This window comes from Trichomonas vaginalis, chromosome III, assembly GCF_026262505.1.
Source record: "Trichomonas vaginalis G3 chromosome III, whole genome shotgun sequence".
Taxonomy (NCBI): Eukaryota; Parabasalia; order Trichomonadida; family Trichomonadidae; genus Trichomonas; species Trichomonas vaginalis.
In genome coordinates this window covers 5,668,260-5,687,316 of record NC_067205.1, presented here as the reverse complement: position 1 = coordinate 5,687,316, position 19,057 = coordinate 5,668,260, and the positions used below count along the sequence as shown (strand labels likewise).

The 19,057-nt window shown below is 27.6% G+C and overlaps 1 protein-coding gene and 2 pseudogenes across 3 annotated transcripts, besides 4 other annotated features; 1 reads left to right on the top strand and 2 right to left on the bottom strand.

The window, feature by feature from the left end:
* Window positions 1-889: part of a mobile genetic element that runs on past the window's edge.
* A 469-nt stretch (window positions 890-1,358) lies between these two features.
* Window positions 1,359-1,769: a mobile genetic element.
* A 2,535-nt stretch (window positions 1,770-4,304) lies between these two features.
* On the top strand, window positions 4,305-5,145 carry TVAGG3_0648240 (annotated as a pseudogene). The gene has a single exon. A coding segment is annotated over exon 1 (841 nt).
* A 125-nt stretch (window positions 5,146-5,270) lies between these two features.
* Window positions 5,271-5,308: a mobile genetic element.
* Window positions 5,309-15,584: 10,276 nt separating this feature from the next.
* Window positions 15,585-16,195: a mobile genetic element.
* Window positions 16,196-16,304: 109 nt separating this feature from the next.
* On the bottom strand, window positions 16,305-17,392 carry TVAGG3_0648210 (annotated as a pseudogene). Its single transcript has one exon. A coding segment is annotated over exon 1 (1,088 nt).
* Window positions 17,393-17,803: 411 nt separating this feature from the next.
* Window positions 17,804-18,953, bottom strand: TVAGG3_0648200 (cilia- and flagella-associated protein 97 family; the record flags this gene model as incomplete). Its single annotated transcript, XM_001324925.1, has 1 exon — window positions 18,115-18,939. The coding sequence occupies one exon, from the start codon at window positions 18,937-18,939 to the stop codon at window positions 18,115-18,117; it is 825 nt and encodes a 274-aa protein (XP_001324960.1).
* Window positions 18,954-19,057: the final 104 nt, after the last annotated feature.

The following is a 19,057-nucleotide window of genomic DNA, read 5'->3' as shown; positions in this document are numbered from 1 at the left end:
TTTATATTACGGCATATCTTGAATATTCTATTGGCAAAAAGACAGCAGACCAAGTTGCAAAAGATTTGCACATAGGTAGAAAAAAATTATTATTAAAATGGCAAGAACTTGGTTTAAATCCAAAAAAGCTCGGAAGACCAGAAACTCCTCTTAGAACAGATTTGTTACCAACCATTCACGAAATAAAAGCTAAGTACAATCTAGGTTATAAAAAAGTTTTAGAGAGTTACATACATGATGACACAGTTTCATTTCACGATATGCTTAAATTATACGAAAAAGAGAATCTTTTCAAATTTCGGCGAGATCCAGAAAAAATTGATGAACATCCAAATCAGTATGTTTCCCAATACGTAAATCAGCAATGGCATACTGATTTAAAAAGCTTCAAAGAAGAGACAAATGGTACCAAGCATACTTATCATTTAATTGCCTTTATCGATGACAGATCTCGTTTTTGTATTTATTACGAAATTCTTCCTGATAAAACAATGAAATCAACTTCAAAAGCTTTACAAAATGCTATCGACTCTATCAAAATTATTCCATACGAACTTTTGACAGATAATGGATGCGAATTTACAGGAAAGGACTTTAAAAACGTTCTTTAAGTAAATGGCATTCAACACCATCGGACAGAACCTTACACACCACAGTTAAATGGTAAAATAGAACGGTTTTGGCAAACAATCTTTTCGGCTCGCCCAGATTTTATCGAAATAAGAGAATTTTTACCTCACGCAATAGAAGAATACAACACAGTATGGGTTCATACAGCTCTTAAAGATCTTTTCGGTGGAAAACCTACTCCAAAATCAATTTGGGACCAGGGTCCTAAATGGACAAAGGACTTAAACTCAAATCCTGAGTTCGAAATACAGCCTCGTAACTAAAAATAAAGTAAAAATACGAATAAACATTTTATTATAATTTAAATAATTTTTTTATTCATAAAGTAATACGATATATAGCTAAGCTATGTAAGGATATTCTGATGCTGAGAGTTTAAGAACTTTAAATTACGTATAGAAAAAAATTCATTTAATATTTTGTAACATTTTTTAAATTGATAGATAGTTAGATTTTGTAGGGGAAGGTAAGATTCTTTGTGGTAATAATGGTCGTTGAAATTAAAATGAATGTAAGATTTGTGGAGAAATTGTATAAATTTGCATAGTGTTAGATTCAGAATAGGAGCATATGAGCCAGTGATTGTGTCTAATGTTTTTAAGGTGCTAATTGGAAGTAGAAAAGAAAAAAAATTGTTGCAATAACATCATATTGCAAAAAAGTTTTTAAAATATGATGTATGAATAAGAGTATGATTGGTATAGATTTGGGTTGTATAAATGTGATTGAACAATTGTTAATGGAAAGTTCAAAAACTTGGGTGCAATCAGTTCTGATTGCACCCAAGTTTTTGAACTTTGTATAAGGAATTGTTGGCTATGATGTACTGATCATGAATCAGTACATCATAGCCAACAATTCCTTCGCAAACAGCGGGAAACTTTGTCTGAATAGTTTAACATTCAGACAAAGTTTCCCGCTGTCAGAGAGGGAATGGAAGGGTAAGAGGTATATATTCATAATGTATACCTCTTACCCTTTCATTCCCTCGAGAAAGTTCAAAAACTTGGGTGCAATCAGTTCTGATTGCACCCAAGTTTTTGAACTTTGTATAAGGAATTGTTGGCTATGATGTACTGATCATGAATCAGTACATCATAGCCAACAATTCCTTCCCAAACAACCCGAAATTTGTCTGATTCCACACTAATTTTATTAATTTATCTAAACTTATATCCTCGTCTACAATTTAATCATCAATAATTATTTCTTGTTCTATTTCACTATTATATATATATATATATTTATATGATTTGATTTAAAAAAAATAAATAAATAAATTAAATCATTTACTCAAATATATCAAAAGTTTTATTTTTATATATAAAGATAACTACTTTTAAAAAAATACCCTATATATTTTTGCCATGTAAACTTGTCACTTTTGTCAGAAGTGAAGTGAACCGAATTTTCATGCACAACATATTTTATTTAATATAAATTGTATTTTTCATTATAATTTCAAAGAACAGTTTTTTGCTATCTGTGATTTATCTATAAATTGTTGAAAAGATCAAACGAAGTGAGTATATGTGTTGAGAATGAAGTAATATACAAATATTTGTCAATTTACTTCTGATTCCAGTGTTTTAATTGGCAATATAAACTAAATTGTTCTTATTTTTCATTAAACATGACTTCTAAATATTTTGTCTGTGAAAATATCTCGAAGTCAAATAAAACAAAACTCAAAATATGATTTTTATATTGAAATATCATGTTTTTGCATTATTTATGCGTTGATTTTAGAAATTACACATTGAGTAGATTGATACATCCTTAATATATCATTTACATATCGCATTTTGATTCGATTATCTTTAAGTATCTATATCCAATGAATGAAGTATTTATGGCAATAAAAAGTACAATATATTGGATGTTGAGAGGACATGATATGAGAATGAATGGCGTTCAACGATTCACTGAAAAAGTTACTCCCCAAAAAGGTCATCATAAGATATAATTTTTTTTTCAATCTTCATTTTATTTGTATTATATTGCGATGCTTTCTAAATAGTATGACTAAATATGTAAATATTTTTATTTTATTTCCGTCATATGATGAAATACTTTTAGAATTTTCAATTTTTAGCCTCAATTAAATTGGATGTAATTCAATTTTTGAGGCGGCTCATTGAAAAAACTGTAAATATATTCGTTTTAATTTTTGGCCGATCAAAAGTACCTTTTTGAAAATAAAAATTATTATTAATTATTTGTGATCTTGATCTAAGCAAAATGTAACCCTTCATGTATTCCTTCCATGTAAGGAGCTATTTACATTTTTTATCTCATAATGGAAACTTCAGAATGCTCTTTAAGAAAAATGATTGGCATTGTTTTATTATGTAATTATTCTCAAAGATTTTGTAAGTACTTTCAAAAATAATTGAATAATGAATGGGATTTTTAATTCAATTTTATTTTTTATTTAATATGATATCATCTCTTTGATAAGGATGATCGGTTTAATTTTATTATGTAATTATTCTCAAAGATTTTGGAAACACTTTCAAAAATAATTGAATAATGAATGGGATTTCTAATTCAATTTTATTTTTTTATTTAATAGATCATCTCTTTGATAAGGATGATCGGTTTAATTTTATTATGTAATTATTCTCAAAGATTTTGGAAACACTTTCAAAAATAATTGAATAATGAATGGGATTTCTAATTCAATTTTATTTTTTCTTCAAAAATTGTCATAATTGTTGAATATGGAATCTCAGGATGACCAGCATGCATCTAGAGAGCTGAAGGAGATTTCAAATGATTTATTTGCTGCTTACGATGCAATATACAAGATTCAAACACTTGATGATGATGAAATCAACAAAATTTTCGAATTTATCAAAGTACGATGCTTTGGAATACTGAGAATTTCGCCAGTTGAGATCATGCAAAGGATTTCTGATGAGTTTGTCTATCAAAATCGTTACATTAGATCTTGTTGGTCATTGTTCATTAAAATTTATCAAGAATATCGTCCCAAAAGAGTTACGCATATTTCAGATATTTTTGATTACTTTTTTTACAAGGAATACAAGTTTACTTTAAGTGGACAACATCCAATAAAATTTATTGAATATGAAAAACAAAATATTTCATTTGATATTCATAAACCACATACAATTTATCGTGCAATTATGGATGATGACATACGATTATTTATTTCTCGCACACAAGAAGAAGAATTTAATAATAACCATAAGCTTAAAAGCGATTTTTACCCAGAGAATGAAGGTGGGTATTCATATCTTGAGTTATGTTGTTATCATGGTGCGGTTAATTGTTTCAAATTTTTGAGAACAGAATTCAATCAGAAAACATCACCAGTTATTGTCTTGCATTTTCTTATTTAGGTGGAAATATAGAGATAATTAATGAATGTTTAAAGAATTTCAAACCGGATAGTCGAAGTATGGAATATGCAATTATTTCACGAAACCCAGACTTTATTATGCATTTAGTAAATGAATACCACATTGAAATTCATTTAGAATCTTGTATCGGACATGAAAATGTTCAAGCATACTGCATGTATTATAATGAAACAAAAAATCTCAATGCATGTTTTCCGTATTCAACATGTTTCCATTATTTACCTCTTTGTCAATATTTCTTATCAAAACATCCAAACATCAATCAACATGCAATTGGATTCAAAGGAAATACTGCTCTCCATTTTGCAGCATGGGGAGATCTTATTGATATTGTTCAACTTCTTCTTTCGCATGGTGCAAATATCAATGAAAAAAATGAAAATGGGTGGACAGCTCTTCACTATACAGCAAATTATAATGCTTTAAATGCCACGTGCCTACTTGTCAAAAGTGGTGCAGATATACATATAAAGGATAATAATGGTCGCACTCCACTTCATTTAGCAGCAGTAAATAATTGTATTGAAACTGCAGCACTTCTTATTTCGCACATCAAAAATGTTGATAAAGATAAAACTAATTTGGGAAGAACTGCTCTTCATTATGCAGCCATTGGAAACAGTAAAGAAACAGCAGAACTACTAATTTCAGCAGGAGCTGATATTAAAGCAAAAAAATAAAAATGAAGACCGTTCTTCATGCTGCTGCACGGAATAATAGTAAAGAAATAGCAGAGTTTATCATTAATTATCATGTCGATATCGAAGCAAAAGATGAAATTGGACAAACTCCTCTTCATGAAGCAGCAAAAAATAATAGTAAAGAAACAGCAGAAATCCTTATTTCAAATAATGCAGATGTCAATGCGAAAGATAACTTTGGACAAACAGCACTTCATTTGGCTGTACAAAATGAAAAATATGAAATTTCAGAATTGCTTATATTAAATAATGCAGATATCAATGCGAAAGATAATTCTGGTCGAACAGCTATTCAATATGCAGCATCAAAAAATTTGAAAGAAATAGCAACACTTCTTATTATGCATGGCGCAGATGTCAGTTCGACAGATATTGAAAATCACACAGCTCAAGAAACCATCAAGAAACAGCAGAATTTCTTATGAATGTTGCAATCGAAAGTTCAGATTCTTCTTGAATTTTGAAAAAAAATAGTTATTCATGCTGTAGTACAATATAATAGTGAAGAAACAGTGGGACTTCTCATTTTAAATACTCTTCATGAGGTTGTAAAAAATGAATCTCTTCATTTATTGTATTCAATTTAATAATTTTACTTTAATTTTTAAATTTATCAAAGATTATTTGTAAAATTATCGACATAATGAATAAAGAGTATTTGAATTTTCAATTTGCAAATTGAAATTTCTAAATTTACCCACAAATCAAGTTAGAAAATTTGAATTGAAGAATGAAGTAAAATAATACCAGCTTCAAAAATTTGTGTCTGTTTAAAAATGAGAAATGTTAATAAAATTATGGAATGAATGGATCATTCTAGAATGGGAAAAAAAGTTAAAAAGTGGGAAATTGAGAGTGTTTTGATCGTCTTTTTTACTCTTTTTCACTCTAAAATAACCCGAATGAATGGGAGTTTGAATGCCAAGTGTAGGTGCTCTCTAAGATATCTATGCCGGCAAATGATATCTCTGGATATGTTTCGAATTCATTTTCAACTTCGACCTTTATTAGTATTTGCTATACAAGAGATCCAATGGATCTCTTGATGCATGTAAAAAACACTCGTTAATATATCACATGACTGCACGTTCAATAAAACTTTCACTTGTCCATTTGTATCCTTATTTGTTTATACTCACATGTTAAAATGCAAAAAACAGAAATCCACACATTTTTAACTCCTTTTCGCGGGCAGATTTTTAAATGCCCAAATCATACACAAATTGAATTTGAAGGAATATCCGCAAATAATTCAACATCCAATAATAAGATTATATTATTTTCGAAATAATTGAAAGATGATTCAAATTTGAGTGTGATAATAAAGTAAAATATTAAATTATGGAATGTTTATTATAAAAAATGCGTGATAGAATCACGCGATTGGAAAAAAATTAGATAATCTTATAAATGCGCTTAACTAAAGAGGGCATTAATTAAGTTAGAGAGAACGTTATAAAACAATAATAAATATGAAAAGAATGAAAATTTAATAAAGTAATGCTAAACTTGAAAATAAAGATAATTTTAAAAGATGTTGATAAATGCGAAAAGAAAGAGAATCTGTTCCTTGTTAACAGCGCCATGTTCAACTAAGAATTTGACAATTTCAATTGAATTCTTTTCGATTGCAATACTAAGGGGGCATTTATTAACATCGAAAGAATTTCATAAAACAATGATAAATATGAAGAGAAAGAGAATTCTATAAAACAATGATAAATATGAAAAGAAAGAGAATGTTATAAAACAATGATAAATATGAAAAGAAAGAAAATGTTATAAAACAATGATAAATATGAAAAGAAATAGAAATTTGTAAGACAATGATAAATATGAAAAGAAAAAGAATAAGTTTCATGTTAACATCAGCGCCATGTTCAACTAAGAATTTGACAATTTCAATTGAATTCTTTTCGATTGCAATACTAAGGGGGCATTTATTAACATCGAAAGAATTTCATAAAAAATGATAAATATGAAGAGAAAGAGAATTCTATAAAATAATGATAAATATGAAGAGAAAGAGAATTCTATAAAAAATGATAAATATGAAAAGAAAGAAAATGTAATAAAACAATGATAAGTATGAAAAGAAATAGAAATTTGTAAGACAATGATAAATATGAAAAGAAAAAATAAGTTTCATGTTAACATCAGCGCCATGTTCAACTAAGAATTTGACAATTTCAATTGAATTCTTTTCGATTGCAATACTAAGGGGGCATTTATTAACATCGAAAGAATTTCATAAAAACAATGATAAATATGAAGAGAAAGAGAATTCTATAAAACAATGATAAATGAAAAGAAAGAGAATGCTATAAAACAATGATAAATATGAAAAGAAAGAAAATGTTATAAAACAATGATAAATATGAAAAGAAATAGAAATTTGTAAGACAATTATGAATATGAAAAGAAAAAGAATAAGTTTCATGTTAACATCAGCGCCATGTTCAACTAAGAATTTGACAATTTCAATTGAATTCTTTTCGATTGCAATACTAAGGGGGCATTTATTAACATCGAAAGAATTTCATAAAACAATGATAAATATGAAGAGAAAGAGAATTCTATAAAATAATGATAAATATGAAGAGAAAGAGAATTCTATAAAACAATGATAAATATGAAAAGAAAGAAAATGTAATAAAACAATGATAAGTATGAAAAGAAATAGAAATTTGTAAGACAATGATAAATATGAAAAGAAAAAAATAAGTTTCATGTTAACATCAGCGCCATGTTCAACTAAGAATTTGACAATTTCAATTGAATTCTTTTCGATTGCAATACTAAGGGGGCATTTATTAACATCGAAAGAATTTCATAAAACAATGATAAATATGAAGAGAAAGAGAATTCTATAAAACAATGATAAATATGAAAAGAAAGAGAATGTTATAAAACAATGATAAATATGAAAAGAAAGAAAATGTAATAAAACAATGATAAATATGAAAAGAAATAGAAATTTGTAAGACAATTATGAATATGAAAAGAAAAAGAATAAGTTTCATGTTAACATCAGCGCCATGTTCAACTAAGAATTTGACAATTTCAATTGAATTCTTTTCGATTGCAATACTAAGGGGGTATTTATTAATATCGAAAGAATTTCATAAAACAATGATAAATATGAAGAGAAAGAGAATTCTATAAAACAATGATAAATATGAAAAGAAAGAGAATTCTATAAAACAATGATAAATATGAAAAGAAAGAAAATGTAATAAAACAATGATAAATATGAAAAGAAATAGAAATTTGTAAGACAATTATGAATATGAAAAGAAAAAGAATAAATTTCATGTTAACATCAGCGCCATGTTCAACTAAGAATTTGACAATTTCAATTGAATTCTTTTCGATTGCAATACTAAGGGGGCATTTATTAATATCGAAAGAATTTCATAAAACAATGATAAATATGAAGAGAAAGAGAATTCTATAAAATAATGATAAATATGAAAAGAAAGAGAATGCTATAAAACAATGATAAATATGAAAAGAAAGAAAATGCTATAAAACAATGATAAATATGAAAAGAAAGAAAATGTTATAAAACAATGATAAATATGAAAAGAAAAAATGTTATAAAACAATGATAAATATGAAAAGAAATAGAAATTTGTAAGACAATTATGAATATGAAAAGAAAGAAATGAAAAAACAGATCATGTAAAAGACAAAAGAATAAGTTTCATGTTAACATCAGCGCATGTCAACTAAGAATTTGACAATTTCAATTGAATTCTTTTCGATTGCAATACTAAGGGGGCATTTATTAACATCGAAAGAATTTCATAAAACAATGATAAATATGAAGAGAAAGAGAATTCTATAAAATAATGATAAATATGAAAAGAAAGAACTATAACAATGATAAATATGAAAAGAAAGAAAATGCTATAAAACAATGATAAATATGAAAAGAAAGAAAATGTTATAAAACAATGATAAATAGAAAAGAAATAGAAATTTGTAAGACAATTATGAATATGAAAAAGAAAAAGAATAAGTTCATGTTAACATCAGCGCCATGTTCAACTAAGAATTTGACAATTTCAATTGAATTCTTTTCGATGCAATACTAAGGGGGCATTTATTAACATCGAAAGAATTTCATAAAACAATGATAAATATGAAGAGAAAGAGAATTCTATAAAAAATGATAAATATGAAAGAAAGAGAATGCTATAAACAATGATAAATATGAAAAGAAAGAAAATGTTATAAAACAATGAATAAATATGAAAAGAAAGAAAAATGTTATAAAACAATGATAAATATGAAAAGAAAGAAAATGTTATAAACAATGATAAATATGAAAAGAAATAGAAATTTGTAAGACAATTATGAATATGAAAAGAAAAAGAATAAGTTTCATGTTAACATCAGCGCCATGTTCAACTAAGAATTTGACAATTTCAATTAAATTCTTTTCGATTGCAGTACTAAGGAGGCATTCACTAATATAGAGAGAATGTTATAAAACAATGGTAGATATGAAATGAATTAAAATTATATCAAACAATGATGAATATGAAAATAATGAGAATATCACAAAGTAATTATGAATATGAAAAGAAAGAAAATTTTATAAATAAATGATAAATATGATAAGAAAGAGAATGAGATAGATAAATGATAAATATGATAAGAAAGAGAATGAGATAGATAAATGATAAATATGAAAAGAAGGAAAATAAATTAAACCAATGATAAAATTGAAAAGACAGGGAACTAATTAAACAAATGATAAAATTGAAAAAAAAGAGAATGTAATAATTAAATGATAAATATGAAAAGAAAGAGAATGCTATAAAACAATGATAAATATGAAAAGGAAGAGAATGTAATAAAGCAATTATCAATATAAATTGAAAGAAAATGTCATAAAACAATGATAAAATAAAAGAAATAGAAATTTGTAAGACATTATGAATATGAAAAGAAAAGAATAAATTTCATGTTAACATCAGCGCCATGTTCAACTAAGAATTTGACAATTTCAATTGAATTCTTTTCGATTGCAATACTAAGGGGCATTTATTAACATCGAGAAGAATTTCATAAAACAATGATAAATATGAAGAGAAAGAGAATTCTATAAAACAATGATAAATATGAAAAGAAAGAGAATTCTATAAAACAATGATAAATATGAAAAGAAAGAGAATGCTATAAAACAATGATAAATATGAAAAGAAAGAAAATGTTATAAAACAATGATAAATATGAAAAGAAAAAGAATAAATTTCATGTTAACATCAGCGCCATGTTCAACTAAGAATTTGACAATTTCAATTGAATTCTTTTCGATTGCAATACTAAGGGGGCATTTATTAACATCGAAAGAATTTCATAAAACAATGATAAATATGAAGAGAAAGAGAATTCTATAAAATAATGATAAATATGAAGAGAAAGAGAATTCTATAAAACAATGATAAATATGAAAAGAAAGAAAATGTAATAAAACAATGATAAATATGAAAAGAAATAGAAATTTGTAAGACAATGATAAATATGAAAAGAAAAAGAATAAATTTCATGTTAACATCAGCGCCATGTTCAACTAAGAATTTGACAATTTCAATTGAATTCTTTTTGATTGCAATACTAAGGGGGTATTTATTAATATCGAAAGAATTTCATAAAACAATGATAAATATGAAGAGAAAGAGAATTCTATAAAACAATGATAAATATGAAAAGAAATAGAAATTTGTAAGACAATGATAAATATGAAAAGAAAAAGAATAAATTTCATGTTAACATCAGCGCCATGTTCAACTAAGAATTTGACAATTTCAATTGAATTCTTTTTGATTGCAATACTAAGGGGTATTTATTAATATCGAAAGAATTTCATAAAACAATGATAAATATGAAGAGAAAGAGAATTCTATAAAACAATGATAAATATGAAAAGAAATAGAAATTTGTAAGACAATTATGAATATGAAAAGAAAAAGAATAAATTTCATGTTAACATCAGCGCCATGTTCAACTAAGAATTTGACAATTTCAATTGAATTCTTTTCGATTGCAATACTAAGGGGGCATTTATTAACATCGAAAGAATTTCATAAAACAATGATAAATATGAAAGAAAGAGAATTCTATAAAACAATGATAAAATGAAAAGAAAGAGAATTCTATATAAAACAATGATAAATATGAAAAGAAAGAGAATGCTATAAACAATGAAAATATGAAAAGAAAGAAAATGTTATAAAACAATGATAAATATGAAAAGAAAGAGAATGCTATAAAACATGATAAATATGAAAAGAAAGAGAATCTGTTCCTTGTTAACAGCGCCATGTTCAACTAAGAATTTGACAATTTCAATTGAATTCTTTTCGATTGCAATACTAAGGGGGCATTTATATAACATCGAAAGAATTTCATAAAACAATGATAAATATGAAGAGAAAGAGAATTCTATAAAATAATGATAAATATGAAAAGAAAGAGAATTCTATAAAACAATGATAAATATGAAAAGAAAGAAAATGTTATAAAACAATGATAAATATGAAAAGAAAGAAAATGTAATAAACAATGATAATATGAAAGAAATAGAAATTTGTAAGACAATGATAAATATGAAAAGAAAAAGAATAAATTTCATGTTAACATCAGCGCCATGTTCAACTAAGAATTTGACAATTTCAATTGAATTCTTTTTTGATTGCAATACTAAGGGGGTATTTATTAATATCGAAAGAATTTCATAAAACAATGATAAATATGAAGAGAAAGAGAATTCTATAAAACAATGATAAATATGAAAAGAAATAGAAATTTGTAAGACAATTATGAATATGAAAAGAAAAAGAATAAATTTCATGTTAACATCAGCGCCATGTTCAACTAAGAATTTGACAATTTCAATTGAATTCTTTTCGATTGCAATACTAAGGGGCATTTATTAACATCGAAAGAATTTCATAAAACAATGATAAATATGAAGAGAAAGAGAATTCTATAAAACAATGATAAATATGAAAAGAAAGAGAATTCTATAAAACAATGATAAATATGAAAAGAAAGAGAATGCTATAAAACAATGATAAATATGAAAAGAAAGAAAATGTTATAAAACAATGATAAATATGAAAAGAAATAGAAATTTGTAAGACAATTATGAATATGAAAAGAAAAAGAATAAGTTTCATGTTAACATCAGCGCCATGTTCAACTAAGAATTTGACAATTTCAATTGAATTCTTTTCGATTGCAATACTAAGGGGGCATTTATTAACATCGAAAGAATTTCATAAAACAATGATAAATATGAAGAGAAAGAGAATGCTATAAAATAATGATAAATATGAAGAGAAAGGGAATGCTATAAAACAATGATAAATATGAAAAGAAAGAAAATGTTATAAAACAATGATAAATATGAAAAGAAAGAAAATGTAATAAAACAATGATAAATATGAAAAGAAATAGAAATTTGTAAGACAATTATGAATATGAAAAGAAAAAGAATAAGTTTCATGTTAACATCAGCGCCATGTTCAACTAAGAATTTGACAATTTCAATTAAATTCTTTTCGATTGCAGTACTAAGGAGGCATTCACTAATATAGAGAGAATGTTATAAAACAATGGTAGATATGAAATGAATTAAAATTATATCAAACAATGATGAATATGAAAATAATGAGAATATCACAAAGTAATTATGAATATGAAAAGAAAGAAAATTTTATAAATAAATGATAAATATGATAAGAAAGAGAATGAGATAGATAAATGATAAATATGATAAGAAAGAGAATGAGATAGATAAATGATAAATATGAAAAGAAGGAAAATAAATTAAACCAATGATAAAATTGAAAAGACAGGGAACTAATTAAACAAATGATAAAATTGAAAAAAAAGAGAATGTAATAATTAAATGATAAATATGAAAAGAAAGAGAATGCTATAAAACAATGATAAATATGAAAAGGAAGAGAATGTAATAAAGCAATTATCAATATAAATTGAAAGAAAATGTCATAAAACAATGATAAATATGAAAAGAAATAGAAATTTGTAAGACAATTATGAATATGAAAAGAAAAAGAATAAATTTCATGTTAACATCAGCGCCATGTTCAACTAAGAATTTGACAATTTCAATTGAATTCTTTTCGATTGCAATACTAAGGGGGCATTTATTAACATCGAAAGAATTTCATAAAACAATGATAAATATGAAGAGAAAGAGAATTCTATAAAACAATGATAAATATGAAAAGAAGAGAATGCTATAAAACAGATAAATATGAAAAGAAAGAAAATGTTATAAAACAATGATAAATATGAAAAGAAAGAAAATGTAATAAAACAATGATAAATATGAAAAGAAATAGAAATTTGTAAGACAATGATAAATATGAAAAGAAATAGGATTCCATTAAAAAATAATAATGAATATGAAAAGATAGAGGATTTCATCAAATAATGATGAATATGATAAGAATGAGAATGCTATAAATCAATGATAGACATGAAAAGATAGAGGATTTCATCAAATAATGATGTGCATGAACAGAAATATAATGTAATAAAACTATGGGAAATATGAAAAGAAAGGATGTTCCATAAGACAATGATAAATATCAAAAGAATTAGAATTGAATAAGGCAATTATGAATATGAAAAGTAAGAAAACAAAATCCATGTTAACATTAGCACCATGTTCAACTAAGAATTTGACAATTTCAACTAAATTCATTTTGATTGCAATACTAAGGAGGCATTCATTAATATAGAGAGAATTTTATAAAACAATGATAAATATGAAAAGAAATAAAATTCCATGTGGCAATGATAAATACTGTAAATCAATTATGAATATGAAAGGAAAAGAAATATAATCAATCAATAATAAATATGAAAAGAAAGATAATGTAATAAAACAATGAGAAATTTGAAAAAAAAGAGAATACCATAAACCAATGGTGAATATGAAAAGAAAGATAATGTTATAAAATAATTATGAATATGAAAAGAAAGAGAATACTATAAAACCATGATGAATATAAATTGAAAGATAAAGTAATAAAACAATGATAAATATGAAAAGAAAGAAAATGTCATAAATCAATGATAAATATGAAAAGAAAGAAAATGTCATAAATCAATGATAAATATGAAAAGAAATAAAATACTATAAAACAATGATAAATATAAAAAGAAAGAGAATTCCGGAAAACAATAATGAATATGAAAAGAAAGATAATGTCATAAAGTAATGGTGAATATGAAAAGAAAGTTAACAATACAAAACAATGATAAATATGATAAGAAAGAGAATGCTATAAAGTAATGATGAATATGAAAAGAAAGAAAATGTCATAGATCAATGATAAATATGAAAAGAAAGAAAATGTCATAGATCAATGATAAATATGAAAAGAAAGAGAACATAAAATAATGAATAACATGAAAAGTAAGAGAATATCATAAAGCAATGACAAATATGAAGAGAAAGAGAATAATTTTCATGTCAACATCAGCGCCATGTTCAACAAAGAATTTGACAATTTCGATTGAATTTGTTTTGATTTGTAATAGAAAGTGGAGTATCACTAAGATCAAAGGAATTTTATAAAGCAATGATAAATATGATAAGAAAGAGAATGTCATAAACCAATTGTGAATATGAAAAGAAAGAAATATAATAAGGTTTGTTGATGTCAGCCCCATTAGAAAGTAAATACGAAATAACTTTAAAGTTTCCAAAATACATGCATTCTCTTATTGAATCAGGATTTTGTCCGAAGTTTGATTTAAGATACTCAGCAATTTCATAGTGTTGATAACCCAATGCTGTATTAATCATTTTATTAAATGATTCACCTTCTTCTACCATTTGCATAAATATGTTTTTATTTCCTCCTTTAACAGCATATTCTTCAGAGTGTTTAGTGTATTTAGCTCCTAAATTTTTCAAGTAATTGAAGCATAATTCTGATCCGTATTTAATTGCACAATCAAGTGGTTTGATTTCATCATCTACTTTTCGTGTTAATTTTAAGATTTGGGAATTTACTTTTAAGGTCATCAACTAAATCCCATGCAATATAGTATAAGGGAGACTCTTTTGAATATAAATTGAGAATTGCTTCTTCTGTCATTTTAGGCTTAAATTTTTCAAAATTGAAACCTTTATAATGTAGAAGCGTTGCTAATTTAATATTATTCGGCTTGATGACGCATGAGAATTCGTTAGATATCTTTTGATAGAATTCTGAAAATAAATTAATGTCTTTTTCACGAATTTCCGAAAAAGCGCTAATCAAGTAAATTGCCATATGGATGGATATTTTGTTAGTTTTAATTAAATCTATAATTTCTGCTGATGATGTTAAAATATTATTTGAATTGACTTCCGAAATAATTTTTGAAGCTTGGCTAGGGTATTTGAAGGGTTCAATTGGCTTAAGGCTGCTAAAATTGCATTCGCCTTCATTTACTGGTTGCTCTGTACTTGACATGCTTTGTAATTTTTTTTGGTCGTGACACTTTTAGGGACAAAATCAAGTGTTTCTACCAAATAATAAGAGAAAAGGGTAAATTTTTTTGAGAGCGGTACATCTCACAAAAATTGACATTGTAAAGTTAGTCAGTTTACAATTGTAAAATGGCAAATTTGCCACTTGTTTGCCAACTACAAAAAAAGTTTGGCGCCAAATCGCAAAAGTGTCATACTCTCATGGTGGACCACAGTTGGAGTCGCCGCCGACAATCCACTTGCTGGGATGCTACGCAGCCTTTGATCTGGCCAATCATAGTGCTGCTCCATCCACATCAGCAAGTGATTTCGGCAGGAGATCCCCAATCGGTCTTCCATGAGAGTTCCACAAGCCAGAAGCGCAATACCTGTGCAGTCTAACTGCTAGGATATAGTAGCTAGGCTGTGTAGGTATTGCGCTTCTAAGGATATTAGTTATCCGTTATTGCCCTCATTCATTTACACTACCGCCCCCTGGTCCCCAAAGGGCCAAGGATTCTGTAATTACTCGAGCAGGGCAAAGTTCTTCCGAGATCTCTCATTCCATCGAAAGATCTCGGAAGAACTTTGCCTTAAACTACTCAATTACTGTTCCCTGGTTTTCAAAGAGCCAGGGATTCTGTAGTTGATCTAATAAGGCAGAGTTTTTTCCGAAGTCTCTCATTTGATGAGAGGCCTCGGAAGAACTCTGCCTTAAGATAGCGTACTTGTGATCTCTAACAATTTGTGTGTCGAGAATGTAAATTTATTCGACTAGGACAGAGTTTTTCCGAAGTCTCTCATTTGATGAGAGGCCTCGGAAAAACTCTGCCTAGTGTAATGTAGTTGTGGTACTTGGCCCACAAAAAGCGAGAGAACATGTCTGTAATTCGTTTATGCTGAAGTTATCTGGATGTCTCTCAAATGAGAGAGGAAATCCAGATAACTTCAGCATAAGTTAAGAGAGATGGGTTTGTGGTATATAAGTTCCACCAGCTGGCACATATGTTCCATCTGCGCATAAATGTCCTAACCTGACTTTTCGTTGCTTAAGAAAGCCATTTACTAGGTCTGTTTTGGTCTGTTGTAACTCTTTTTCTTGACTTTCCACAACAGTTGCTCTAACGGCGTCCATAGGCATTTGAACTGCCTGTCTCGTTGCTGCATCTGTTATTTTCGTTCATATTTTTGTGCTACTTCTCTTAACTCTTTTGTCGAAACCTTCAGACTTCAGTTTCTTTCAGATGAGAAGTCGTTCACTAGTTTCACCTTACTAATGAAGAGCTTCGAAGGCGTTCTTAAAGTCAGCATTCATTAAAGGCTTCATTTGAACTGTCTTCATCCGCTTGTATTTTTGTCCTTATTGACCCTATAAGTTGGGCTGCTTTAGCGTTGGCTTGGGCATCTAACCAGTCATTATTAGCTTTTATATATCTGCGCTTTTCATTGCCTTTTGCATGGCTGCGTCGTTATTTTACTTTCTTGTGCTAAGTTTTCATACTGTACGGTTTGGTTTTGCAACTGTAAAAGTTTTTCTGCCTTTACATTTGCTTCAACTTCTTTTTTATACTCATCGCTATCCATATATGTCTTCAGGCTTTTTGTTTTATTTCTTCATCTTTCAGTACTTTATATTGAGTAGTATGGTTTTTCAAATTTATAACATCTTGTTCCATTTTTGCTACTTCTGCTGCTTTTTCTGAAACTTTTTTCGCATATTCCTCTGTACTTAGTTTCTTTCAGTTGTTCTTCTTTCTTCTTTTTCTCTACGTTTAACTCATTTAGTTTCTTTGTGTGTCTGTCATATTCTAGTTTCTTTTCGTTTTCACTTATTTGTTTCTGTATGTCTATGTTTGACTTTTTGACATCTGTTATTTGATTTTTGAGTGAACTCAAATTCATTTGACTTTGAGGGTTATAAGTGTTCCGTCTGCAGCTCCACCATAGCCTGCCATTTTCGCTAAAAGTGCCGCTCTTAAACCTCCACTCTGTGCACCAATAACTCGGTTTAAAAGCATAGGGTTGCTTGACATTTGTTGCAACATAGTGGGGTCATTCATCATTTGTTGTTGCAACTGTTGTTGTGGTGTCAGTTTTACTATGGATGTTTCAATGCTCCCTTCCTCTTAACGTATATTCTTACGTAGCTTACGTGGCATTTTAAGTGAAGTTAAAAAGCGGTTTTTGACAGATGTTTATATGACACTTTTTGTTCAGCACAAAAAACTACTCGGTCAAAGTGTTGTCAGTTTTGTAAAATAACCGTCCTATCTCATTCTATAAGGGAGAAAAGGCTTCTCAAAGTATACTTCCTTGGAACGCCCGTAACTTTTCCTGTAGCGACGATAGACCCTTACTTGTCCGGACAAAGTTATACTAAACATCTTCAGGGCTAGAGGGCACGAAGTGCCTGGAGGCCCCACTACCTTTTTTTTTTTTTTTTAATATGGCGTGATTGTGTCATAAATGATCATATAGTTAGAGGACCTGGTGTGTCTCAATTTCTATCGTTCATTTTTTGAATAGAAACAAAAATATGCTATTCTTTCTAAATTATTGCACCTTCAAATAGAACTTCATATGTTTCCTTTTTACATGATTCAAGAAACGTTTAATTATCTTCAAGAGTTAGATATCTTCGATAAAAAATAATAATGCTGTTTTTGAAAGATAACACTACAAATCATGATTTAATTTCATTAGTATGATAAACCAACACTCAAACCCATACCTCAAAAACTAATATTCTTCATCTCACTAAATTACGCTCAGAATCCGCTGCTGTTATAGAAATAAGAATAAAAACTGATATAGTAATCAGAAATAGAAAAATTGGTATACCCATGGAGTTTTATGAATAAAAAAACAAAGACTCATAATCTCATTCAGTTTTTGGAGGTGATTCATGAATTTCAATATCATGACTTTCTTGGTCAATAGAAATCTCCAATTGATAATTGTTTTTTGGAGGTGGTTCATGTATTTCGAATTCTGATTTGATTGAATTTGAAATTTGTAAATTTTGTGGTGAATCAATTTCATGCTCTTGTGTGGACTGAATTGTCAAAGGAGAATTAGATTCTGTTTTTGGATTATCTACAATCGGATCCGTTACAGGCTCAATAATGATTTCTGATGGTGTGAATGATTTGGAAGATGAAATGTCTTGTTGATATTCTGGTTTTAATGGAGGTAAAACTTGATTACGAGGTGATAAGATTTTTTCTGAACCTTGTGGTTTCCTTCTTGGTGATTTGATACTTGGTTTAGTATTAGCATAAAACATCTGTTTATGGTTTGATCTCATATAATGTACACGATTGTGTTCCTGAAGATGAAGATTCCAATCTTCGCGATTTAGTATTGGTTTCTGGTGCTGGATTTTCTGTAAAAGTAGTTCATTCTCTCGATTGATTTGATCTAAGCGATACCTCTTAGAAATATTATTTCTTGGAGATAAATTCAAAATTTTTTCAGTATTGTAATTCTTTTCTTTAGAAATTTCAATTAATCTTAGTTCTAACTCATGATTGCGCTTGTCTATTTCTTCCTGTCTATATCGCTTGATGACTTCTGCTTTAGATTTCTTTAATGCGGCTGCAGGAGGCTGTGAAATATCAATGGATGGTTTTGGATTGTTGATTATTTGCAAGTGTTGCTGATAGTACTTATCATGGATTGAGGCATATATATCATTATCAAACATATTATGAAAAAAATTATAACTATCATCGTCAAACTCTCAAAAAAAATCGTTAGAGATTTTAGGATGTTTTGATAGCGTGATACATTTACTCATCGAAAATATGGAAATTTTCAACGTT